The sequence below is a fragment of the Salminus brasiliensis genome, chromosome 9 (genome assembly GCF_030463535.1).
Source record: "Salminus brasiliensis chromosome 9, fSalBra1.hap2, whole genome shotgun sequence".
In the NCBI taxonomy this organism is placed as follows: Eukaryota; Metazoa; Chordata; class Actinopteri; order Characiformes; family Bryconidae; genus Salminus; species Salminus brasiliensis.
Window position 1 is genome coordinate 9,269,897 of NC_132886.1, and position 27,253 is coordinate 9,297,149.

A 27,253-nucleotide genomic window follows, 5' to 3' on the forward strand; every position below is an offset into this window, starting at 1 on the left:
ATATATATATATATATATATATATATATATATATATATATATATACACAAACAATTTTATCTGCTGCTATGCTGGCATAACTGAAGACTGTGTTGTACACTGCTGTACTGCTACTCTGTTTTTCTAACTGACCAGAGTGTAAAATTGCTTCTGGTAAGTAATATAATATTTGTCATGGTTGAGAATTAAGACAGTACATATATTTTATTAACCAAAAGTTCAAATATTAACATATAAAAATGTATACAAAATGAGATAATAGGAAATCATGTAAATGAACTAAAGCTGCATAGCACCCAAGACAGTAACACTTCTTAAGCAACATTACTTACAATCTTACTGACTGTTCAGAGTTCAGAATATCAAATGAATCCTCTAATCTGGTGATAAATACTGGTATATTCAGTTACAATTAATAAATGATAAATTAAACCCATTTCATTCAAAACAGAAGAGTATTACAGAAAACACAAAACTATCAATATAAAACACTTACGGTCTGTTAAAAATATTTACCATATGCGTGATACAAGCCAATTTTGTCCTGCCTTAACATGTTAATATTCTGTCTACGGTGCCTAAAATCACAATCAGGAGTAACTGAAGAACAACATACAAAATCTCTACAGCAAATGGTATTGTGCAGAGGTTTTAGGCACCAACCAAATTATTTTTTTGATTTAAAACCAGTCATTTTGGCAATCAAATGAGGTTTACTTACACTAGAACAGATGCAATTGGAAATAATAAAGTAAAAAGTAACAAGAATATCTTATTTTAGAGAAAGTAGTTGAGAGCTTGTAAGCTAGATTTTCTCTGGATGCCTCCAACCAGTGCATGGTGTTGGTTGATAACTAAACAATATGGTGAAAAGTTCTGGGACACTTCTGCAATCAAGGGTTTAATGTTTTTTGGGTTTTTTTAACTCTATCCTGCTTTTGTTGGAGTAACAGTCTCTACTGTCCAGGAAAGGCTTTCTAATAAATACTGGAAAATCGCCGTGAGGATGTGATTGCATTCAGCAACAACAGTTTTTTTTTAAAACAAGAGCTCACCTTAAATGTACTGGAGCAACCATCATTCCAGAAAACACAGTTTCACTGTTCCACAGCTAAATGATGGGGGGCTTTTTACAGCTCTAGCCCACACCTGGCATTAGGCAGGGTGCCAATAAGTGATGCGAAATCACTACTGTTTGTTTTATTGAGAAAATGAACACTTACTGCCCAAGTAAGAATAATTTCCACAGGTTTCCAAAATGTTTGCACAGTACTGTATTTGTAACATTCTCACTGTTTGGAAGAACTTGGGCAGCCACAGCATTGTTTCAGTAATTCCTTGTTGAAGATTTAACGCCTAGAAAAGAAGGAGCCTTTATAGATTACAGCATTTCAAATTTTACAAAGTTAGGTTCAGATTCAGTCAAGGTAATTACACATGGATATATGTACAGTTTCCCCGATTCAGAAGAGCTGCTGATGTTTTCAAGGGCTTAGCAGATGTAGGGGATGTAATGTTCAAACTACCACCCTTTTTCCACACTTGGCTCAAGCCCCAAACTGAGAGCATAAGCAGTGCATTCATTTAAGGACTATATTAAGTATGTAAGTTTGTGGTTTGGAACACAATATCAGATTAGCCAATGGAAGGTGTCTGATAGTTTAGCAGCTCCAGTGGCCAATTAAAGCACTGATGTGCTGCTTGTGTCTTGACCAGTATAATGTCCAAGCAAACATTTAACACTGAGTTATGGATACATTTATCAAGGTAAACTGAATGGCAGCAATAAGCAAGAGTGTATGTGAATAGCAGTATTAGTGATTAGTGTCAATAAGTGGGTAAAAGTTACTACACACAAATATTAGAAAACAAGTCTATCTATTAAATGACATGAACCAAGGGATTAAGCTTAATATTTAATTACTTGTCACTTTTGAAGCTGAACTGTAATGACCTTATCTTACCTCTGGAGGTGCTGTTTCAGCTCAGAGTAGACAGTATCAGGTGCCACACTGCTGTTCCCTAAAAGAAAATATAGTAAACACACTCAATTAACATAAAACAACAACCAAAAAATACACTTTTTAGAAAACAGCTTCTGACATTTGTGTTAGTTAGTTGTTTTATTGTGCAAGTGAAAACCTTTATACTTAGAACTTATTAAAGCATATATTTTCATGCTACAATTTAAGGTTAAGTGCATTTCAAACCTACCCTTATGCAAATTGCCCTGTTTATTCTTTGGTTTTGTCTTGTCTTTCATGTTAATTGCAGAATACGTCACATCACTGGGTTCAGCTTCAGCATCTAAAATAAAAAAAAAAAGGTTCAAAACATTTTCAGATATAAACAACCACAGATACAACAACTGAATTCAGCAGATTATGAACTAATTTATATATATAATTTATATAATTTTCGATATATGTCAATGTTTGTTGACAATAAATGCATTCAGTCACACATTACTAACACACACAGCTTGTCTAATCCCTGTAGAATTAGTATTGAAACAGAATAGAAGGATAAACATGACCCTTTTGGTTCCATGCCTAATACCAGATGAAGGCTAGAGAGGTATAAAGCCCCTCAGCATTGAGCTCAATTCTCTCAAATGATGGTGCACCATCCAATACTTCTGGGATGAGTTGGGAATGAGGCAGTGTAGTTATCATTCAACATCCCGATCTCACTAATGCTCTTCTCATTGAAACGCAATTAATACAGCAATGATCCAAAATCTAGTAGAAAGACTTCCCTTTTTTATAATTCTCTTGATTTCGGAAGAAACAATGAATGAGCCAGGTTCCATGCCTTTTAGTGTATGAGATGTTGCTGAGAGTCTGCTGAGTGTGTATTTAATCTGAGAAGCATCACTCATAAAATAAATTGCTTTCTTTACTTCATGTCATACTGCTATTTTCAGTCATTTATTAAAATACAGTCTTTAACTGATCACATACTTAACTTACTATCCTAATTAAATTACTGTACTAATTTTCTAGTGAATAACAAAAGGTGACGTTGAATAGTTTGAAAGCTATTTGGTATAAAGTTCAGGTTAAGTGTCTTTTAACTTTACCCTTATGCAAACTGTCCTGTGTTTTCTTTGGTTTCGTCTTATCTTTCAGGTTAATTTCCGAATAGGTCACATCACTGGGTTCAGCTTTAGCATCTAAAATAAAACAGTTCTCAGGTTAAAGACAAAACATGTAACACATTTTATTTACAGTGATTTTAATATATATATATATATATATATATATATATATATATATATATATATATATATATATAACTTCACTAAACCACTCATTTACTATAAGCCCAAATGTTTTTGGACACCACTTCTAATGAATGCATTTAGCTACTTTAAGTTGCAGCCATTGCTGGCACAGTTCTGCAAATGCACAGACACAGTGTGTCTAGTCCCCATACAGACAATAGAAAAAGACTCTCTGAGATGAAAACCTATAGGCAAAATTAATTGTCATTCTGCTAATTCCAGTAATTTCTCAAAATACCAATTTAACCAATCACATACTTAACATACTGTCCTAATTAAATTACTGTCCTAATTTTCTAGTGAATAAACAAAAGGTGACTTTGAATAGTTTGAAAGCTATTTGGTGTAAAGTTCAGGTTAAGTGTCTTTTAACTTTACCCTTATGCAAACTGTCCTGTGTTTTCTTTGGTTTCGTCTTATCTTTCAGGTTAATTACCGAATAGGTCACATCACTGGGTTCAGCTTTAGCATCTAAAATAAAACAGTTCTCAGGTTAAAGACAAAACATTTAACACATTTTATTTACAGTTATTTTAATATATATATATATATATATATATATATATATATATATATATATATTCCATATAATTCCAGTAATTTCTCAGAATACCAATTTAACCAATCACATACTTAACATACTGTCCTAATTAAATTACTGTCTTAATTTTATAGTGAATAAACAAAAGGTAGAGTCTAATAATTTATTTATTGAGCGTATTTTAACCTTACCCTTGTGCAAACTGCTCAGTTTTTTCTTTGTTTTCTTCTTGTCTTTCAGATCAATTTCAGCATAAGTCAAGACACTTGATTCAGCTTCAGCATCTAAGACATCAAAAAGATTCTCAGGTTAAAATCTGTGAATATGAACAAAGTGATAAACAAATGAATTCAGCAGATTATAAACTGATTTTATTCACAGTTTATTTGCAGAATTTTTATAATTTACTGAATGTGGAATATACTGTAATATTGTTTTTTTGTTTGTTAATCTAAGCCTGTCATTCTACTATATAGTTCCAGTCTTATATTTTGAAAACTGAATGGAGATCTTATTCAAAGATGTTGTTTTTAAAAAGCAGAGTGAATTACCACTGTTTCCAGAAAGAACATATGTTATGTGCTGGAGTGTGATATAACCTTTTTAGCAAACTCTAATATCAGCTTTTTTCATTCTAATCTGTGTTAAGAGAGCAAAAATGCAGTTGTTAACCTTTTAAACCCCAATTTTAATACCTACTTTTCAGCAATTAATTTAGGAATTATTAACTACTGGTACTAACAAAATTAATATGTAACTTATATATAAATATGTAAATATGTAAGTGTTATGGAACTAAAGTAGTGGTCCACATACAGGCCTAAGTTTTAAAGGGTTAAAGGGCCTACATAAGTCAAATTTTTCTTTTAAACATACTGTGAGTTCCCAGTCCAAAATACTGCCTGCAAAAAACTGTATAAACTGTAGGACATTAGGCATTTGGAAATGTTTGTTGTTTTGAGTGTGTACACTTCTCCAGGAGACTGGATTTGAAATAAAACTCTGAGGTTACAGTGCAGAATGTTGGCGTTGCGTTTGAGGGCTTTTACATCAACAACAATATAGTAATCCCCTTTGTTTCAATATGAAATATAATAGTACGGATAAATAACTGGATAAATTACCATACCCTGATTTGTCACAATAAGGGATTATAAGCAATGGTTTCATTTAGCAGCACCTTTGTCTTTGGGCTTCTTGGTTTTGTTCTGGATCTGTGAGTAAACGGCATTGCTTGGCCCAGGCATGGCATCATCTACAAAAAAAAAAAAAAAATCATCAAAGAAACAGTATTAAATTCCTTATATTATTATATCTAACTATACATTTGGTCTTTGTAGTGGAAAATGGCAGTGCAACAGTTTATTTTACATCCAGTCTTTTGTGGTATGTGCTTACCTTCACTGCAAGGTTGAAAGGTTTTCATCTTCATTTGGGAATATGTCACATCACGCGCTGTTGTTGCCGCATTGTCTAATGAAGAAATTAGTTTAGACTGACACTGAAGGCAATTATAGAGAAAACAGATTTCCATTCCAAAGACAAGCACATTCATTTCACATTTAATTCTGTTTGGATTAATGTAATAATATAAGATGATTCTTTATTAGTCCTGCAGTGGGGAAATTCACAGTCACAATTTCCCCACTGTGGGACTGATAAAGAATCATCTTATCTTAAAGTGCTGTATATTGGGATTAATGAGATTATAACATGCAATGCTCAATCAGGCCACCAGAGGTCCTCTTCCCAAGAATACTAATCATTGCCCCAGCAACAAACTCATCACTGACACATGACTGAAATACCCTAATTAATGCCTCCTCTAATACTACCTCTCATTCAGTATGCATTCTCCTTGCGAAGCATTGTTCTTACACTGCAACTCTGAGCATTCTCATATCTTTCCTCTGCTTGCCCTGTAACTGTGGATTTTTGGACTGTGTTTTTTTGGACTTTCTGCTTTGGTATTATTACTGCTCTTTTGACCTCTGACCCCTTTTTTGCTCTACTCTTGACTACAATTTCTTGGGCTGTGTTTTTGTACCCTTTTCCTTCTGCTTATAAAGCCTGCATATGGATCATACAAACCCCCCTGCATTGTTACAGATATGCTCCTTGCATCTCTATAACAAACTCTAAAGCCCAAATATTAAACTGGTATGAAAAAGATTTATTTTTGTAAATGCAATGTGTGAAGAGAACCTTTTTTTAGGTTTAACAAAGAGCATGTAAAGGTTCTTTAATAGTTTAAAGCTGGCATCTCTGCCACAAGTTTTTTTTATAAAAATGGTTCTTTATATAAAACACAAATGGATCTATGTTTGACATTTTGTAGCACCTTTATTTTTGCTTCATTGATTTTTACTTCATTAATGTCACTTCAGTATAGAATTCAAATTAAGGAGGCTCTGGTTATTCTGTTTTAGTCTTAATCTATAATCTTAAGTAATCTGATTGTATTACTCATTAGGAAACTCAAACCTGACTTGCTACACGTGACAAGTAAGACGATAGTATTTTTTTTTTTCTTTTCTCTTCTTTGTCCACTCCCTCTAATAAAACTGGACTACCTCAGCTGGAGATAAAGACAAATCAGGAAGGAAAGCACCAGATTATTTTTTTTTTACCAGTAAGACTCAAGAAAGCCAAATCCAGGAAATGGGATACAAAAAACTAAATGACAGCAATCACTGACAGGATTCAATGAGAGGACAACAACACTGTTCAGCCAGTGTTTTTACAGTGTTAAAACTATGCTGCGCAATCTGTGGCAAAAAAACAGGGTTGTACACAGGCTTGTTAAAACAAAGGTCACATACTTTCTTTTTATAAATCACAGAGTATCTTATATCTCAATATATGCATTCTATTAAAAATGTACCTATTGACTAAATTCTTACCATTTTGTTTCTGTTTCTTTTTAGGATTAATCACTTGTGCGTAAGTTACATCACTGGCGTTAGCTCCAGAAGCATCTGGAACAGGAATCGCACATTAGAGAAATGCAGCACACAATCTTACATCTCATGTAAAGCAGAAAATTATTAAAGATACCTGTACCAGTGTTCCTGTCATCCATCGCACCAACATTGTCATAAATGTGATCATTTCCTATTAAAAGTAAAATCATTTAATGACAGATTTAATAGACCCAAAACTAAATGCTGGTGGATTTTTAAGTAATGAGAACTGACCAGCCTGCAGTGGTATGGATCCTGGATTCTGACTCCAGTGGAGTGATGTCTTGGTGTTTTTCTGATTTCCTTTTTGAGAGACAATTATATATCGCATGAAAAGTGTAGTTCATGTGCTTTTTATTGAAGTTTATTTGTTGAGTAGACTTTTAGAGAGATGACTTCACTGTGCTATATGAATGTATTATTATCATTTATATCAAGAATTATATGAATGATATGTTTCACAAAAAAACGTATCTTTTTGGACAGCCTGCTTACACTGACCATACAATACATGCAAAGGACTAATGGACAAACCTTTCTTCTTCTTGTAGTAACAGCACACGCAGAGCATGATGAGGAACAAAGTTAAACTCAGTCCCAGTGCCAATATTATTGGTACATTATTAGAGCTAGAACCTAAGATGGAAAGAGAAATTATTTTGTATTAAGGGTGGACAATTTATGACATTTTACTATTACTGTGATATTTAGCACATCATGGATGCTATCAGTGTTTGTAGAATACTGACCATCTGCATATTTAATTAAAAATGAGCCTAATTAGTGCTATGTAACTTAAATCGTTGTAGTGCATTACATTAAACTGTATAAAGAAATCGCAGCATTTTTGATAGTTTGAGCAACTAGAGCTTCTGTGATATAAATCATGTATCATCAAAATGTCTTGTGATTTTTTATGTCTTTCTAATTCTGTTTAATGCAGTGATGCAGAATGACTAAATTATTCATAAACGTATTGTTTTACTTCTGACTGAGATCCAGCTCTGTGGTGACTCTCCCTTCTCTGGGAGTTTACAGTGGTAGAGACCTTCATCTGATTTTGAGACAGTACGGATGGTCATCTCTCCTGTAGTCTGGTTCTGGAGGAGTAATCCATCTTTATAGAAATCAGCTGTGAGGTTTGAGGATTTTGTGCGGTGATATAAACAGAGTAGTGTCAGAGAATCTCCCTCAGTCACAGGATGGACAGGACTGTCTAGAATTACAGCACCACCTGCAGGAAAGAGAACAGGTAATAAAAACATAGTTTAGACATCAAATCAGCGCCACCTGCAATGTGATTATACTTTTATTAGGCTTCATTTGTTATTATTACATATTTTAAACAATTTAGTAAATTCCAATAGATCTACCTGTGTACACTGACCTCTATTATTGGTATTAATACTGTAGACTCACTGTGCACTGTGATGTTGACAGGATTGCGACTCCCCTTGGATTCAGACTCACACCAGTACACTCCAGTGTGGGATGAGGAGAGGGAGCTGATGTTGCATATAGGTCCTATAACTGATCCCCAGCCTGATGAACAATTTGACACCCTCTCACTGTGTGTGTATCGTCTCACTCTCCATCCAGCAGAGTTACTCTGTCCCTCACAGCTCAGTGAGAGAGAGTCAGCAGTGAAGTGTTGAGATCTGCTGGGACTGATGATCAGAGATGCTGGAGGAGACGTAGCTGAAAGTCCAGAGAACAGAGTTTTGTAAGATGCTGCTAAATACATCTTTCATTCACAATAGAAATTTGATATCATGAAGTATTTCTGTATTTCCTCACCAGTGATCCATAGAGGCTGTGGATTGCTGCACTGTGTGTGATAGGCTGGGTCACCTCTCTCTGCTCTGCACATATACACTCCTGTGTGATGAAGAGCAGCAGGGCTGAGTGTGTAGAAGCCTCCAGATCCTCTGCTGATCTCTGAGAGGAGCTTCTCATTACCTCTGTACCAGCTGAATGTCCAGCCTGGAGAGGAGCCATTGACCTCACAGCTTATATTCACTGAGTCTCCTTCAGTCAGCCAGCTCTGTGGAGACACACTCAGCACTGTCTGGGCTTCAGCTGTTACACAGAAAGGACAAGATTTTAAATATAAGAATTTAAACATTAATCAGACAAACAAACCATTTACTCAGAAAAATAAGCTTGATATGAAAAAGTTACTTGATAAATTTAATAACTTTGTTACAAAAATGTATTTGTGCTTAAAGTAAGCAGACTCACCAGATACTGTCAGTGTAACAGCTTCACTGATCTCTGATCTCTGAGAGTCACTCCTCCTCTCTCCTCTGCAGGTGTATTTACCACTGTCAGACTCTTCAACACTGAGTTTATACTCCTGTGATGTGGTGGATGTGTGGACAGTGAGGCTGCTCTTATTCCAGCTGTATGTCCACTCAGTGTCTCCTCCTCCATGTAGGTTACATGTGAGAGTGACATTCTCTCCTCTGAAAACCTGCTTATCAGGTTTTATGGACACTGTAGCTTTAAGATTGTCTGTAAGAAAAAAAAAAATATCTACTGTTAATAAACCAAACTCCTCACAGCTCCCAGCACTATTCCTACAATGACAGACATCCTAAGATAAAATGTTTTTAAGAAAGACAGTTATTTGGGAAGGCAGATCTGCATTTTGAAGTACAGCAGATGTTGCATCCTGGCTCTGTCCATGCCACTGACTGATCAACCATATCAAATATGAATAGTAGAATAGAATGAATAATAGAAATATGATCATCATTTGGGTTTAAAGTTTAAGGTAAACACTGTTTTATTATCAATGTGCAGTAAATTACTTACAGTTAACAACATGATGACCCATGATGGACAGAAATACAGCATGAGGAACACTCTCTTACTGTCCCACTCTCCTACAAGTACCCTGTTCCACCCTGAGAAAGTACACTAGCAGGTAACTGTCTGACTCACTAATCTCAGCTAAACAGAAAATGTGTCTGATGATCTTTTTTTTCCTACTATGATGTTTTAGAACAGGGGTGGGCATTTCCGGTCCTGGAGGGCTGGATACCAGGACAGTTCTTTGCTTATCCTGCTGAAGCATGCCTGATTAAACACACCTCTTAATTGCCAGGTGTAGTAAGACTGTTAGAGCAGGGAAATCAGCAAACTGTGCTGGACCCCGGCCCCCACTGCCCACCCCTGTTTTAGAATAACAGATATAACAGCTGCTAATATTGCCTGTAGATGTTAGCTAATTGATTTAGATAATGCGAGTTGATGTTTAGGGTGAGCTAACGAGCAGTGAGCATTTCTAAGTCATTTTTATTGTTGTTATAAAATACAATTAATACAATCTTCTCTTCTCATTTTTCAGCTTAGTAAACTTTAGTGAACAGGTAGCTTGGTTAGCACTTAGGAAGTCATTTACTTACCAGTTATGTTTACCCAGAGTGCATCACTGTACTGAGTGTAGTAGACTGGGTTTCCTCTTCCAGCTCTGCACCAGTACTGACCTCCATCAGAGACACTAACTGATCTGATGGTGTAGGAGTGTGTCTCAGTGGTGGTCTCATTCTCAGGGGTCTGTGTGTGTTTGGACCAGTAAAACCTCCATCCAACAGACTGGTTCAGCTTACAGTACAGAGTCACTGGGTTTCCTATCAGTGCAGCTCCTTTAAAGCTGGATGAGAGTTCAGGTTTAGGTGTTTCTGCAGTTGGAGATGAAGAACACAGTTCAACATATTAGCATGTAGGACCTTAAACAGGATGACTATTCAGTGCTGAGAAAAACGTTACAAACTTCAATCACCTCAGTCATCTTGTTTATTGTAGGAAGGTGTAGAGATTTATTTGCTAGTTTATTTATTTGCTAGATTGCTAGTTTTAATGAATTGGAATGACTCTTTTTGTGATCATTAATGTGATCAGTTATTTCTCTATATCAATATATTAATTCTGACACAAATGACTCTTGCAGTCCCGCCCTGTGCCTAAGGAGGTCACTCCTACCTCAGTTTTAGTCAGTTGGCTGCACATTGGGGTCATTAGAGACTCGCCTTCTTAAGTATTTAAGTGCTGCCCAATCCTGCTGCTGGAGATCTACAACTCTGAGCTCTGACCTAAAACACCTGGCTCTAATATTCAGGTGCCCCCGATGATCTTCATGATCTGGATCAGGTGTAATAGATCAGAGCTGACATCTAAAGGATTTGATCTCTCTCTCTCTCTCTCTCTCTCTATTTCTCTCTCTCTGTCTGACATTTTTTTGATGATCAGACTTAGAAAATGGAGCTAATGTTGCTTGATATCACGTAAAGAACAGCACATACCATCTCTGTATTTTATTTGCCTCTGTAATGGTTGTTTTGCTTACTGGAGTTGATGAGCTGATTTGAGAGCATGCACTTAAAACAATCAATTATACTATACATATGCTACACACACTAGACACACACTATACATACTTATGAATAGAGGAATATGAATGAAACTATACTATACAAGGGCTAATGATGTCAGTGAGCTCCCCCTGTACAGTGAGTGTAACAGTTACTGTAGTATGATGTGTTTGTACTGATCTCCATTAACCACAGCATCTTCTCTGACACCGCAGTCCACTGTGTGTGTGTTGCTGTGTGCATGCCGCTGTGTGTGTGTGCCTCTGAGAGAGTGAGTGAAGAGAAGTGTATATTTAGTTTGGTCATCGGCCAATCACACAAATGCTACAATTTACAATCCTCTCTCTCAGAGCTATGGGTCAGAGCTATCAGCTATGGGTCTGGACCTCTAGGTCTGAACCTGATAGATCTTTTGAGATGCACATTGCTAAGCTAACTTAGTGACATACTGCTGACAGCAGTGTTGCTGTGCTAGTGCTACAGTGATGAGTGTTCAGTGACTGACTCTCCAGTGAACACAGCACTGCTTCTACAGTCAGTAAAGTTCTGGAACAGAGGTGAGGTGAGAGAACAGAGAACAGCAGCATTTCATTAACTACATTTTCTTTAGAGAAAAATATGAAGAATTAATTTTTGTTGATTTCCTGAAGATTATTTTACTAAATCTGAACTAAAACATGTGACTTTAGTTCAAACACTTCAGTTAAAAATACAAGGTTGATGTTTCTAAAGACTTATGCAGAAGAAGATGAAGCGTGTGCTCACCTGCAACAGTGAGGGTAACAGTGTCACTGTAAGATACTGATGCCGGTCTGTTAGGGAGCCGTCCTCTACACCGGTACTGATCTCCAGTAGCCACAGCACCTACACTGATTGTGAGAGTGTCTCCGTTGTGATACACAGACTGAGACACTGTCGTCCATTGACGTTGCTTATTCTGATTATTCCACCAATATGTCTGTCCATGCTCATTATTCCACTTATACCACTGATATGTCCATCCATCATAAGTGTCAATCTCACACTTCAGAGTGACTGACTCTCCAGTGAACACAGTACGGTCTGGTTTTACAGTCAGTGTAGGTCTGGGTAAAGCTGTGAGAAGAGAGGAGAGGAGAGAGGAACACTCATAGTCAGTGTTGGGTAATGTGGTGTAAAGTACAGTGTATTATAGTGATGGAATTACACATTACAGTGTAGACTCTTCTAATCACAGTACACTTACTGACTTAATAAGAGTGTGTTTCTCTCACATCTCTAAGAGAACTATATCAACTAGATTTCCTGAAGGAACTACAACAGTGCTTGAAATGTGGTACTTCATTAGGGGTGTATTGTTTGGTGGTTACTATTGTGTTGCTTGGTGGTTGCTGTGGTGTTGCTAGGTGGTTGCTATGGTGTCACAGGTGGTTGCTATCGATTTTCTAGGTGGTTACTATGGTGTTGCTAAGTGGTTACCATGGTGTTGCTAAGTGGTTGCTATGGTGTCCCAGGTTGTTGCTATTGTGTTGCTAGGTCGTTGCAATGGAGCTCCTAGGTGGTTCCTGTTGTGTCACAGGTGGTTGCTATGGTGTTGCTAGGTGATTGCTATGGTGTTGCTAGGCGATTGCAATGTTGTCCCACGTGATTGCTGTGGGGTTGCTAAGTGGTTGCTATGACATAATTGGTGGTCGCTATGGTGCTGCTAGGCTGTTTCTATGGTTTCACAGATAGTTGCTGTGAGGTTGATAGGTGGTTGTTATGGTATTCTAACTTAATTTTAGTGATGTTCCACCTAAAAAGGCAGTGTTAGTGTAAACTCAGTACTACCTTAAAAGACATTCCACCTTAAAATTCAGTTTCACTGTAAACTCAGTACTACCTTAAAAGAAGTTACACCTTAAAAATCAGTGTCAGGACAATCTCAGTACTACATAAAAAGATGTCCCACCTTAAAATTCAGTGCTACATAAGGACAATTCCATCTTAAGTACAGTTCCACCTTAAAGAATTGACTGCCTGCCTCACATGTAGTGCTCTGACCATTAACACACACTGCCTCACATGTAGTGCTCTGATCATTAACACACACTGCCTCACATGTAGTGCTCTGATCATTAACACACACTGCCTCACATGTAGTGCTCTGATCATTAACACACACTGCCTCACATGTAGTGTTCTATTCATTAACACACCCTGCCTCACATGTAGTGTTCTATTCATTAGCACACACTGCCTCACATGTAGTGTTCTGTTCATTAACACACCCTGCCTCTCATGTAGTGTTCTGTTCATTAACACACCCTGCCTCACATGTAGTGTTCTGTTCATTAACATATTCTGCCTCACATGTAGTGTTCTGTTCATTAACACACCCTGCCTCACATGTAGTGTTCTGTTCATTAACACACCCTGCCTCACATGTAGTGTTCTGTTCATTAACACACCCTGCCTCACTTGTAGTGTTCTGTTCATTAACACACCCTGCCTCTCATGTAGTGTTCTGTTCATTAACACACACTGCCTCACATGTAGTGTTCTATTCATTAACACACACTGCCTCACATGTAGTGTTCTATTCATTAACACACACTGCCTCACATGTAGTGTTCTATTCATTAACACACACTGCCTCACATGTAGTGTTCTGTTTATTAACACACACTGCCTCACATGTAGTGTTCTATTCATTAACACACACTGCCTCACTTGTAGTGTTCTATTCATTAACACACACTGCCTCACATGTAGTGTTCTATTCACTAACACACCCTGCCTCACATGTAGTGTTCTATTCATTAACACACCCTGCCTCACATGTAGTGTTCTATTCATTAGCACACACTGCCTCACATGTAGTGTTCTGTTTATTAACACACCCTGCCTCACATGTAGTGTTCTGTTTATTAACACACCCTGCCTCACATGTAGTGCTATGTTCATTAACACACCCTGCCTCACATGTAGTGTTCTGTTCATTAACACACACTGCCTCACATGTAGTGTTATATTCATTAACACACACTGCCTAACATGTAGTGTTCTGTTTATTACACACACTGCCTCACATGTAGTGTTCTGTTCATTAACACACACTGCCTCACATGTAGTGCTCTATTCATTAACACACCCTGCCTCACATGTAGTGTTCTGTTCATTAACACACACTGCCTCACATGTAGTGCTCTGATCATTAACACACTGCCTTTGCTAAGCTAATTTAGTGACGTATTGCTGACAGCAGTATTGCTGTGTTAGTGCTACAGTGATGAGTGTTCAGTGACTGACTCTCCAGTGAACACAGCACTGCTTCTACAGTCAGTAAAGTTGTGGGAACAGAGGTGAGGTGAGAGAACAGAGAACAGCAGCATTTCATTAACTACATTTTCTTTAGAGAAATATATGAAGAATTCATTTTTGTTGATTTACTGAAGATTATTTTACTAAATCTGAACTAAAACATGTGACTTTAGTTCAAACACTTCAGTTAAAAATACAAGATTGATGTTTCTACAGACTTATGTAGAAGAAGATGAAGCATGTGCTCACCTGCAACAGTGAGGGTAACAGTGTCACTGTAAGATACTGATGCTGGTCTGTTAGGGAGCTGTCCTCTACACCGGTAGTAATCTACAGTAGCCACAGCACCTGCACTGATGGTGAGAGTGTCTCCGTTTACAGTGTGAGACACAGGCTGAGACACTGCAGACCATCTACGCTGATTATTCCTCTTCTCCCACTGATATGTCCATCCATCAAGAGTGTCAATCTTACACTTCAGAGTGACTGACTCTCTAGTGAACACAGTACGATCTGGTTTTACAGTCAGTGTAGGTCTGGGTAAAGCTGTAAGAAGAGAGGAGAGGAGAGAGGAACACTCATAGTCAGTGTTGGGTAATGTGGTGTAAAGTACAGTGTGTTATAGTGATGGAATTACACATTACAGTGTAGACTCTTCTAATCACAGTACACTTACTGACTTAATAAGAGTGTGTTTCTCTCACGTCTCTAAGAGAACTATATCAACTAGATTTCCTGAAGGAACTACAACAGTGCTTGAAATGTGGTACTTCATTAGCGGTGTATTGTTTGGTGGTTACTATTGTGTTGCTTGGTGGTTGCTGTGGTGTTGCTAGGTGGTTGCTATGGTGTCACAGGTGGTTGCTATGGGTTTTTCTAGGTTGTTGCTATGGTGTCACAGGTGGTTGCTATAGTGCTGCTAGGTGGTTTCTAAGTGGTTGCTATAGTGTCCCAGGTTGTTGCTATTGTGTTGGTAGGTCGTTGCATTGGTGTTGCTAGCTGGTTGCTAGGGTGTCACAGGTAGTTGCTATGGTGTCTCACAATGTTGTTATGGAGTTGCTAGGTGGTTGCAATGGAATCCCATGTGGTTGCTATGGTGTCACAGGGGGTTGTTATGGTGTTGCTAGGTGATTGCTATGGTGTTGCTAGGCGATTGCAATGTTGTCCCACGTGATTGCTGTGGGGTTGCTAAGTGGTTGCTATGACATAATTGGTGGTTGCTATGGTGCTGCTAGGCTGTTTCTACAGTTTCACAGATAGTTGCTGTGAGGTTGATAGGTGGTTGTTATGGTATTCTAACTTAATTTTAGTGATGTTCCACCTAAAAAGGCAGTGTTAGTGTAAACTCAGTACTACCTTAAAAGACATTCCACCTTAAAATTCAGTTTCACTGTAAACTCAGTACTACCTTAAAAGAAGTTACACCTTAAAAATCAGTGTCAGGACAATATCAGTACTACATTAAAAGATGTTCCACCTTAAAATTCAGTGCTAAATAAGCACAATTCCATCTTAAGTACAGTTCCACCTTAAAGAATTGACTGCCTGCCTCACATGTAGTGCTCTGACCATTAACACACACTGCCTCACATGTAGTGCTCTGACCATTAACACACACTGCCTCACATGTAGTGCTCCGATCATTAACACACACTGCCTCACATGTAGTGTTCTGATTATTAACAAACACTGCCTCACATGTAGTGCTCAGATCATTAACACACACTGCCTCACATGTAGTGCTCTGATCATTAACACACCCTGCCTCACATGTAGTGCTCTATTCATTAACACACCCTGCCTCACATGTAGTGTTCTGTTCATTAAGACACACTGCCTCACATGTAGTGCTCTATTCATTAACACACCCTGCCTCACATGTAGTGCTCTATTCATTAACACACCCTGCCTCACATGTAGTGTTCTGTTCATTAACACACACTGCCTCACATGTAGTGTTCTGTTCATTAACACACCCTGCCTCACATGTAGTGTTCTGTTCATTAACACACACTGCCTCACATGTAGTGCTCTGATCATTAACACACACTGCCTCACATGTAGTGTTCTGTTCATTAACACACACTGCCTCACATGTAGTGTTCTGTTCATTAACACACACTGCCTCACATGTAATGCTCTGATCATTAACACACTGCCTTTGCTAAGCTAATTTAGTGACGTATTGCTGACAGCAGTGTTGCTGTGCTAGTGCTACAGTGATGAGTGTTCAGTGACTGACTCTCCAGTGAACACAACACTGCTTCTACAGTCAGTAAAGTTGTGGGAACAGAGGTGAGGTGAGAGAACAGTGAACAGCAGCATTTCATTAACTACATTTTCTTTAGAGAAATATATGAAGAATTCATTTTTGTTGATTTACTGAAGATTATTTTACTAAATCTGAACTAAAACATGTGACTTTAGTTCAAACACTTCAGTTAAAAATACAAGATTGATGTTTCTACAGACTTATGTAGAAGAAGATGAAGCATGTGCTCACCTGCAACAGTGAGGGTAACAGTGTCACTGTAAGATACTGATGCTGGTCTGTTAGGGAGCTGTCCTCTACACCGGTACTGATCTACAGTAGCCACAGCACCTGCACTGATGGTGAGAGTGTCTCCGTTTACAGTGTGAGACACAGGCTGAGACACTGCAGACCATCTACGCTGATTATTCCTCTTCTCCCACTGATATGTCCATCCATCAAGAGTGTCAATCTTACACTTCAGAGTGACTGACTCTCTAGTGAACACAGTACGATCTGGTTTTACAGTCAGTGTAGGTCTGGGTAAAGCTGTAAGAAGAGAGGAGAGGAGAGAGGAACACTCATAGTCAGTGTTGGGTAATGTGGTGTAAAGTACAGTGTGTTATAGTGATGGAATTACACATTACAGTGTAGACTCTTCTAATCACAGTACACTTACTGACTTAATAAGAGTGTGTTTCTCTCACGTCTCTAAGAGAACTATATCAACTAGATTTCCTGAAGGAACTACAACAGTGCTTGAAATGTGGTACTTCATTAGCGGTGTATTGTTTGGTGGTTACTATTGTGTTGCTTGGTGGTTGCTGTGGTGTTGCTAGGTGGTTGCTATGGTGTCACAGGTGGTTGCTATGGGTTTTTCTAGGTTGTTGCTATGGTGTCACAGGTGGTTGCTATAGTGCTGCTAGGTGGTTTCTAAGTGGTTGCTATAGTGTCCCAGGTTGTTGCTATTGTGTTGGTAGGTCGTTGCATTGGTGTTGCTAGCTGGTTGCTAGGGTGTCACAGGTAGTTGCTATGGTGTCTCACAATGTTGTTATGGAGTTGCTAGGTGGTTGCAATGGAATCCCATGTGGTTGCTATGGTGTCACAGGGGGTTGTTATGGTGTTGCTAGGTGATTGCTATGGTGTTGCTAGGCGATTGCAATGTTGTCCCACGTGATTGCTGTGGGGTTGCTAAGTGGTTGCTATGACATAATTGGTGGTTGCTATGGTGCTGCTAGGCTGTTTCTACAGTTTCACAGATAGTTGCTGTGAGGTTGATAGGTGGTTGTTATGGTATTCTAACTTAATTTTAGTGATGTTCCACCTAAAAAGGCAGTGTTAGTGTAAACTCAGTACTACCTTAAAAGACATTCCACCTTAAAATTCAGTTTCACTGTAAACTCAGTACTACCTTAAAAGAAGTTACACCTTAAAAATCAGTGTCAGGACAATATCAGTACTACATTAAAAGATGTTCCACCTTAAAATTCAGTGCTAAATAAGCACAATTCCATCTTAAGTACAGTTCCACCTTAAAGAATTGACTGCCTGCCTCACATGTAGTGCTCTGACCATTAACACACACTGCCTCACATGTAGTGCTCTGACCATTAACACACACTGCCTCACATGTAGTGCTCCGATCATTAACACACACTGCCTCACATGTAGTGTTCTGATTATTAACAAACACTGCCTCACATGTAGTGCTCAGATCATTAACACACACTGCCTCACATGTAGTGCTCTGATCATTAACACACCCTGCCTCACATGTAGTGCTCTATTCATTAACACACCCTGCCTCACATGTAGTGTTCTGTTCATTAAGACACACTGCCTCACATGTAGTGCTCTATTCATTAACACACCCTGCCTCACATGTAGTGCTCTATTCATTAACACACCCTGCCTCACATGTAGTGTTCTGTTCATTAACACACACTGCCTCACATGTAGTGTTCTGTTCATTAACACACCCTGCCTCACATGTAGTGTTCTGTTCATTAACACACACTGCCTCACATGTAGTGCTCTGATCATTAACACACACTGCCTCACATGTAGTGTTCTGTTCATTAACACACACTGCCTCACATGTAGTGCTCTGATCATTAACACACACTGCCTTTGCTAAGCTAATTTAGTGACGTATTGCTGACAGCAGTGTTGCTGTGCTAGTGCTACAGTGATGAGTGTTCAGTGACTGACTCTCCAGTGAACACAACACTGCTTCTACAGTCAGTAAAGTTGTGGGAACAGAGGTGAGGTGAGAGAACAGTGAACAGCAGCATTTCATTAACTACATTTTCTTTATAGAAAAATATGAAGAATTCTTTTTTATTGATTTACTGAAGATTATTTTACTAAATCTGAACTAAAACATGTGACTTTAGTTTAAACACTTCAGTTAAAAATACAAGGTTGATGTTTCTACAGACTTATGCAGAAGAAGATGAAGCATGTGCTCACCTGCAACAGTGAGGGTAACAGTGTCACTGTAAGATACTGATGCTGGTCTGTTAGGGAGCTGTCCTCTACACCGGTAGTAATCTACAGTAGTCACAGCACCTGCACTGATAGTGAGAGTGTCTCCGTTTACAGTGTGAGACACAGGCTGAGACACTGCAGACCATCTACGCTGATTATTCCTCTTCTCCCACTGATATGTCCATCCATCAAGAGTGTCAATCTTACACTTCAGAGTGACTGACTCTCTAGTGAACACAGTACTGTCTGGCTCTACAGTCAGTGTAGGTATGGGTAAAGCTGTGAGAAGAGAGGAGAGGAGAGAGGAACACTCATAGTCACTGTTGGGTAATGTGGTGTAAAGTACAGTGTGTTATAGTGATGGAATTACACATTACAGTGTAGACTCTTCTAATCACAGTACACTTACTGACTTAATAAGAGTGTGTTTCTCTCACGTCTCTAAGAGAACAATATTAATGACCTGCATTTTCATCTGCACGTCCCTGACTGTCCTCCTCTGTCCTTTCTGAGCATGAATGACCTGCTACAGTTTACTGCAGGTCTTCAACTGTGAAAGTGACGAGTGCAGAGAGAGTGCACATAAACTCAGTGTCTGTGATGGTTTATCAAAATATATTTACCCTATTCAGGAAACATCTCCCATCTCAATTATTGCTGTTTCTCAGTTTTTGACATCATGTGAATCAGTTGTTCTTTACATTAAATCCCAAATTTAAGAAGAATGGATCAATAGAATAGATTTTTGATATTTACGTCTATTCAAGATTTTACCCCTTTTTTGTAAAGTTCCCATTTTGGAGATAAGAGGTTTTACTGTGACAGTGACAATATAGTCCCCCAATTAATAAGGAGCCGTAAAATGATCAGTTGATCAGTTGAACACTGGAGAAAGGGAGCTGTACAGGATCAATTACCAGAGAGTGACGGGTGAGAGCAGTGAGGAGACACAAACACGCTGAGCTGAGCTGAAAGTCTAGAAGCTATGGATGCTCAGTTTAACCATTTTTCTCTTTTGCTTTTTCAAATCTGAAAATATCTTCTATAGTTATTAATAAATGAGAACACACACTGCCTCACATGTAGTGTTCTGTTAATTGACACACCCTGCCTCACATGTAGTGCTCTGTTCATTAACACACACTGCCTCACATGTAGTGCTCTGTTCATTAACACACACTGCCTCACATGTAGTGTTCTGTTCATTAACACACCCTGCCTCACATGTAGTGTTCTGATCATTAACAAACACTGCCTCACATGTAGTGCTCTGATCATTAACACACCCTGCCTCACATGTAGTGCTCTGACCATTAACACACACTGCCTCACATGTAGTGCTCTGATCATTAACAAACACTGCCTCACATGTAGTGTTCTGTTCATTAACACACTGCCTCACATGTAGTGTTCTGTTTATTAACACACCCTGCCTCACATGTAGTGTTCTGTTTATTAACACACCCTGCCTCACATGTAGTGTTCTGTTCATTAACACACACTGCCTCACATGTAGTGTTCTGTTCATTAACACACCCTGCCTCACATGTAGTGTTCTGTTCATTAACACACACTGCCTCACATGTAGTGTTCTGTTCATTAACACACCCTGCCTCACATGTAGTGTTCTGTTCATTAACACACACTGCCTCACATGTAGTGTTCTGTTTATTAACACACCCTGCCTCACATGTAGTGTTATGTTCATTAACATATTCTGCCTCACATGTAGTGTTCTGTTCATTAACACACCCTGCCTCACATGTAGTGTTCTGTTCATTAACACACCCTGCCTCACTTGTAGTGTTCTGTTCATTAACACACCCTACCTCTCATGTAGTGTTCTGTTCATTAACACACCCTGCCTCTCATGTAGTGTTCTATTCATTAACACACACTGCCTCACATGTAGTGTTCTGTTCAATAACATTTTCTGCCTCACATGTAGTGTTCTGTTCATTAACACAACCTGCCTCACATGTAGTGTTCTGTTCATTAACACACACTGCCTCACATGTAGTGTTCTGTTGATTAACACACCCTGCCTCACTTGTAGTGTTCTGTTCATTAACACACCCTACCTCTCATGTAGTGTTCTGTTCATTAACACACACTGCCTCACATGTAGTGTTCTATTCATTAACACACACTGCCTCACTTGTAGTGTTCTGACCATTAACACACACTGCCTCACATGTAGTGTTCTATTCATTAACACACACTGCCTCACTTGTAGTGTTCTATTCATTAACACACACTGCCTCACATGTAGTGTTCTATTCACTAACACACACTGCCTCACATGTAGTGTTCTATTCATTAACACACACTGCCTCACATGTAGTGTTCTATTCATTAACACACACTGTCTCACTTGTAGTGTTCTGACCATTAACACACACTGCCTCACATGTAGTGTTCTATTCATTAACACACACTGCCTCACATGTAGTGTTCTATTCATTAACACACACTGCCTCACTTGTAGTGTTCTGACCATTAACACACACTGCCTCACATGTAGTGTTCTATTCATTAACACACACTGCCTCACTTGTAGTGTTCTATTCATTAACACACGCTGCCTCACATGTAGTGTTCTATTCATTAGCACACACTGCCTCACATGTAGTGTTCTGTTTATTAACACACCCTGCCTCACATGTAGTGTTCTGTTTATTAACACACCCTGCCTCACATGTAGTGCTATGTTCATTAACACACCCTGCCTCACATGTAGTGTTCTGTTCATTAACACACACTGCCTCACATGTAGTGTTCTATTCATTAACACACACTGCCTAACATGTAGTGTTCTGTTTATTACACACACTCCCTCACATGTAGTGTTCTATTCATTAACACACACTGCCTCACATGTAGTGCTCTATTCATTAACACACCCTGCCTCACATGTAGTGTTCTGTTCATTAACACACACTGCCTCACATATAGTGCTCTGATCATTAACACACACTGCCTCACATGTAGTGCTCTGACCATTAACACACACTGCCTCACATGTAGTGTTCTGTTCATTAACACACACTGCCTCACATGTAGTGTTCTGTTCATTAACACACACTGCCTCACATGTAGTGCTCTGATCATTAACACACTGCCTTTGCTAAGCTAATTTAGTGATGTATTGCTGACAGCAGTATTGCTGTGTTAGTGCTACAGTGATGAGTGTTCAGTGACTGACTCCCCAGTGAACACAGCACTGCTTCTACAGTCAGTAAAGTTGTGGGAACAGAGGTGAGGTGAGAGAACAGAGAACAGCAGCATTTCATTAACTACATTTTCTTTAGAGAAAAATATGAAGAATTCATTTTTGTTGATTTACTGAAGATTATTTTATTAAATCTGAACTAAAACATGTGACTTTAGTTCAAACACTTCAGTTAAAAATACAAGATTGATGTTTCTACAGACTTATGTAGAAGAAGATGAAGCGTGTGCTCACCTGCAACAGTGAGGGTAACAGTGTCACTGTAAGATACTGATGCTGGTCTGTTAGGGAGCTGTCCTCTACACCGGTACTGATCTACAGTAGCCACAGCACCTGCACTGATGGTGAGAGTGTCTCCATTTACAGTGTGAGACACAGACTGAGACACTGCAGACCATCTATGCTGATTATTCCTCTTCTCCCACTGATATGTCCATCCATCAAGAGTGTCAATCTTACACTTCAGAGTGACTGACTCTCTAGTGAACACAGTACTGTCTGGTTCTACAGTCAGTGTAGGTCTGGGTAAAGCTGTAAGAAGAGAGGAGAGGAGAAAGGAACACTCATAGTCACTGTTGGGTAATGTGGTGTAAAGTACAGTGTGTTATAGTGATGGAATTACACATTACAGTGTAGACTCTTCTAATCACAGTACACTTACTGACTTAATAAGAGTGTGTTTCTCTCACGTCTCTAAGAGAACTATAATAACTAGATTTCCTGAAGGAACTACAACAGTGCTTGAAATGTGGTACTTCATTAGCGGTGTATTGTTTGGTGGTTACTATTGTGTTGCTTGGTGGTTGCTGTGGTGTTGCTAGGTGGTTGCTATGGTGTCACAGGTGGTTGCTATGGGTTTTTCTAGGTGGTTGCTATGGTGTCACAGGTGGTTGCTATAGTGCTGCTAGGTGGTTTCTAAGTGGTTGCTATAGTGTCCCAGGTTGTTGCTATTGTGTTGGTAGGTCGTTGCAATGGTGTTGCTAGGTGGTTGCTAGGGTGTCACAGGTAGTTGCTATGGTGTCTCACAATGTTGTTATGGAGTTGCTAGGTGGTTGCAATGGAATCCCATGTGGTTGCTATGGTGTCACAGGGGGTTGCTATGGTGTTGCTAGGTGGTTGCTATGGAGCTCCTAGGTGGTTCCTGTTGTGTCACAGGTGGTTGTTATGGTGTTGCTAGGTGATTGCTATGGTGTTGCTAGGCGATTGCAATGTTGTCCCACGTGATTGCTGTGGGGTTGCTAAGTGGTTGCTATGACATAATTGGTGGTTGCTATGGTGCTGCTAGGCTGTTTCTACGGTTTCACAGATAGTTGCTGTGAGGTTGATAGGTGGTTGTTATGGTATTCTAACTTAATTTTAGTGATGTTCCACCTAAAAAGGCAGTGTTAGTGTAAACTCAGTACTACCTTAAAAGACATTCCACCTTAAAATTCAGTTTCACTGTAAACTCAGTACTACCTTAAAAGAAGTTACACCTTAAAAATCAGTGTCAGGACAATCTCAGTACTACATAAAAAGATGTTCCACCTTAAAATTCAGTGCTACATAAGCACAATTCCATCTTAAGTACAGTTCCACCTTAAAGAATTGACTGCCTGCCTCACATGTAGTGCTCTGACCATTAACACACACTGCCTCACATGTAGTGCTCTGACCATTAACACACACTGCCTCACATGTAGTGCTCCGATCATTAACACACACTGCCTCACATGTAGTGTTCTGATTATTAACAAACACTGCCTCACATGTAGTGCTCAGATCATTAACACACACTGCCTCACATGTAGTGCTCTGATCATTAACACACCCTGCCTCACATGTAGTGTTCTGTTCATTAACACACCCTGCCTCACATGTAGTGCTCTATTCATTAACACACCCTGCCTCACATGTAGTGTTCTGTTCATTAAGACACACTGCCTCACATGTAGTGCTCTATTCATTAACACACCCTGCCTCACATGTAGTGCTCTATTCATTAACACACCCTGCCTCACATGTAGTGCTCTGTTCATTAACACACACTGCCTCACATGTAGTGTTCTGTTCATTAACACACCCTGCCTCACATGTAGTGTTCTGTTCATTAACACACACTGCCTCACATGTAGTGCTCTGATCATTAACACACACTGCCTCACATGTAGTGTTCTGTTCATTAACACACACTGCCTCACATGTAGTGTTCTGTTCATTAACACACACTGCCTCACATGTAGTGCTCTGATCATTAACACACTGCCTTTGCTAAGCTCATTTAGTGACGTATTGCTGACAGCAGTATTGCTGTGCTAGTGCTACAGTGATGAGTGTTCAGTGACTGACTCTCCAGTGAACACAGCACTGCTTCTACAGTCAGTAAAGTACTGGAACAGAGGTGAGGTGAGAGAACAGAGAACAGCAGCATTTCATTAACTACATTTTCTTTAGAGAAAAATATGAAGAATTCATTTTTGTTGATTTACTGAAGATTATTTTACTAAATCTGAACTAAAACATGTGACTTTAGTTCAAACACTTCAGTTAAAAATACAAGATTGATGTTTCTACAGACTTATGTAGAAGAAGATGAAGCATGTGCTCACCTGCAACAGTGAGGGTAACAGTGTCACTGTAAGATACTGATGCTGGTCTGTTAGGGAGCTGTCCTCTACACCGGTACTGATCTACAGTAGCCACAGCACCTGCACTGATGGTGAGAGTGTCTCCATTTACAGTGTGAGACACAGACTGAGACACTGCAGACCATCTATGCTGATTATTCTGCTTCTCCCACTGATATGTCCATCCATCAAGAGTGTCAATCTTACACTTCAGAGTGACTGACTCTCCAGTGAACACAGTACTGTCTGGCTCTACAGTCAGTGTAGGTATGGGTAAAGCTGTGAGAAGAGAGGAGAGGAGAGAGGAACACTCATAGTCAGTGTTGGGTAATGTGGTGTAAAGTACAGTGTGTTATAGTGATGGAATTACACATTACAGTGTAGACTCTTCTAATCACAGTACACTTACTGACTTAATAAGAGTGTGTTTCTCTCACGTCTCTAAGAGAACAATATTAATGACCTGCATGTTCATCTGCACGTCCCTGACTGTCCTCCTCTGTCCTTTCTGAGCATGAATGACCTGCTACAGTTTACTGCAGGTCTTCAACTGTGAAAGTGACGAGTGCAGAGAGAGTGCACATAAACTCAGTGTCTGTGATAGTTCATCAAAATATCTTTACTCTATTCAGGAAACATCTCCCATCTCAATTATTGCTGTTTCTCAGTTTTTGACATCATGTGAATCAGCTGTTCTTTACATTAAATCCCAAATTTAAGAAGAATGGATCAATAGAATAGATTTTTGATATTTACGTCTATTCAAGATTTTACCCCTTTTTTGTAAAGTTCCCATTTTGGAGATAAGAGGTTTTGCTGTGACAGTGACAATATAGTCCCCCAATTAATAAGGAGCCGTAAAATGATCAGTTGATCAGTTGAACACTGGAGAAAGGGAGCTGTACAGGATCAATTACCGGAGAGTGACGGGTGAGAGCAGTGAGGAGACACAAACACGCTGAGCTGAGCTGAAAGTCTAGAAGCTATGGATGCTCAGTTTAACCATTTTTCTCTTTTGCTTTTTCAAATCTGAAAATATCTTCTATAGTTATTAATAAATGAGAACACACACTGCCTTACATGTAGTGTTCTGTTTATTGACACACCCTGCCTCACATGTAGTGCTCTGTTCATTAACACACACTGCCTCACATGTAGTGTTCTGTTCATTAACACACCCTGCCTCACATGTAGTGTTCTGTTTATTAACACACCCTGCCTCACATGTAGTGCTCTGTTCATTAACACACCCTGCCTCACATGTAGTGTTCTGTTTATTAACACACCCTGCCTCACATGTAGTGTTCTGTTTATTAACACACCCTGCCTCACATGTAGTGCTATGTTCATTAACACACCCTGCCTCACATGTAGTGTTCTGTTCATTAACACACACTGCCTCACATGTAGTTTTCTATTCATTAACACACACTGCCTAACATGTAGTGTTCTGTTTATTACACACACTGCCTCACATGTAGTGTTCTATTCATTAACACACACTGCCTCACATGTAATGCTTTATTCATTAACACACCCTGCCTCACATGTAGTGTTCTGTTCATTAACACACACTGCCTCACATGTAGTGCTCTGATCATTAACACACACTGCCTCACATGTAGTGCTCTGACCATTAACACACACTGCCTCACATGTAGTGTTCTGTTCATTAACACACACTGCCTCACATGTAGTGTTCTGTTCATTAACACACACTGCCTCACATGTAGTGCTCTGATCATTAACACACTGCCTTTGCTAAGCTCATTTAGTGACGTATTGCTGACAGCAGTATTGCTGTGCTAGTGCTACAGTGATGAGTGTTCAGTGACTGACTCTCCAGTGAACACAGCACTGCTTCTACAGTCAGTAAAGTTGTGGGAACAGAGGTGAGGTGAGAGAACAGAGAACAGCAGCATTTCATTAACTACATTTTCTTTAGAGAAAAATATGAAGAATTCATTTTTGTTGATTTACTGAAGATTATTTTACTAAATCTGAACTAAAACATGTGACTTTAGTTCAAACACTTCAGTTAAAAATACAAGATTGATGTTTCTACAGACTTATGTAGAAGAAGATGAAGCGTGTGCTCACCTGCAACAGTGAGGGTAACAGTGTCACTGTAAGATACTGATGCTGGTCTGTTAGGGAGCTGTCCTCTACACCGGTACTGATCTACAGTAGCCACAGCACCTGCACTGATGGTGAGAGTGTCTCCAT

The 27,253-nt window shown here is 39.1% G+C and overlaps 1 protein-coding gene across 1 annotated transcript; it reads right to left on the minus strand.

Moving 5' to 3' along the window:
• Window positions 1–27,253, minus strand: LOC140562299 (basement membrane-specific heparan sulfate proteoglycan core protein-like). The gene is made up of 25 exons (XM_072687827.1): window positions 27,227–27,253; window positions 27,097–27,127; window positions 25,010–25,306; window positions 22,656–22,952; window positions 19,172–19,468; window positions 16,952–17,248; window positions 14,698–14,994; window positions 11,932–12,261; window positions 9,886–9,967; window positions 9,032–9,369; window positions 8,588–8,869; window positions 8,210–8,488; window positions 7,776–8,024; window positions 7,325–7,426; window positions 7,025–7,093; window positions 6,885–6,941; window positions 6,731–6,805; window positions 5,226–5,300; window positions 5,008–5,082; window positions 4,019–4,111; window positions 3,665–3,757; window positions 3,083–3,175; window positions 2,215–2,307; window positions 1,965–2,022; window positions 1–1,356 (listed from the first exon to the last, which is right to left on the minus strand). The coding sequence occupies exons 1-25, from the start codon at window positions 27,251–27,253 to the stop codon at window positions 1,350–1,352; spliced, it is 3,993 nt and encodes a 1,330-aa protein (XP_072543928.1). The 3' UTR covers window positions 1–1,349.

Coding starts and splice junctions, on each gene's coding strand:
- LOC140562299 (XM_072687827.1), bottom strand. CDS start 27,253: ATGGAGACACTCTCACCATCAGTGCAG. Junction 6,942..7,024: donor ATCCATACCACTGCAGGCTG/GTCAGTTCTCAT, acceptor TACTTTTAATAG/GAAATGATCACATTTATGAC. Junction 5,301..6,730: donor AAAGAAACAGAAACAAAATG/GTAAGAATTTAG, acceptor TTTCTTCATTAG/ACAATGCGGCAACAACAGCG.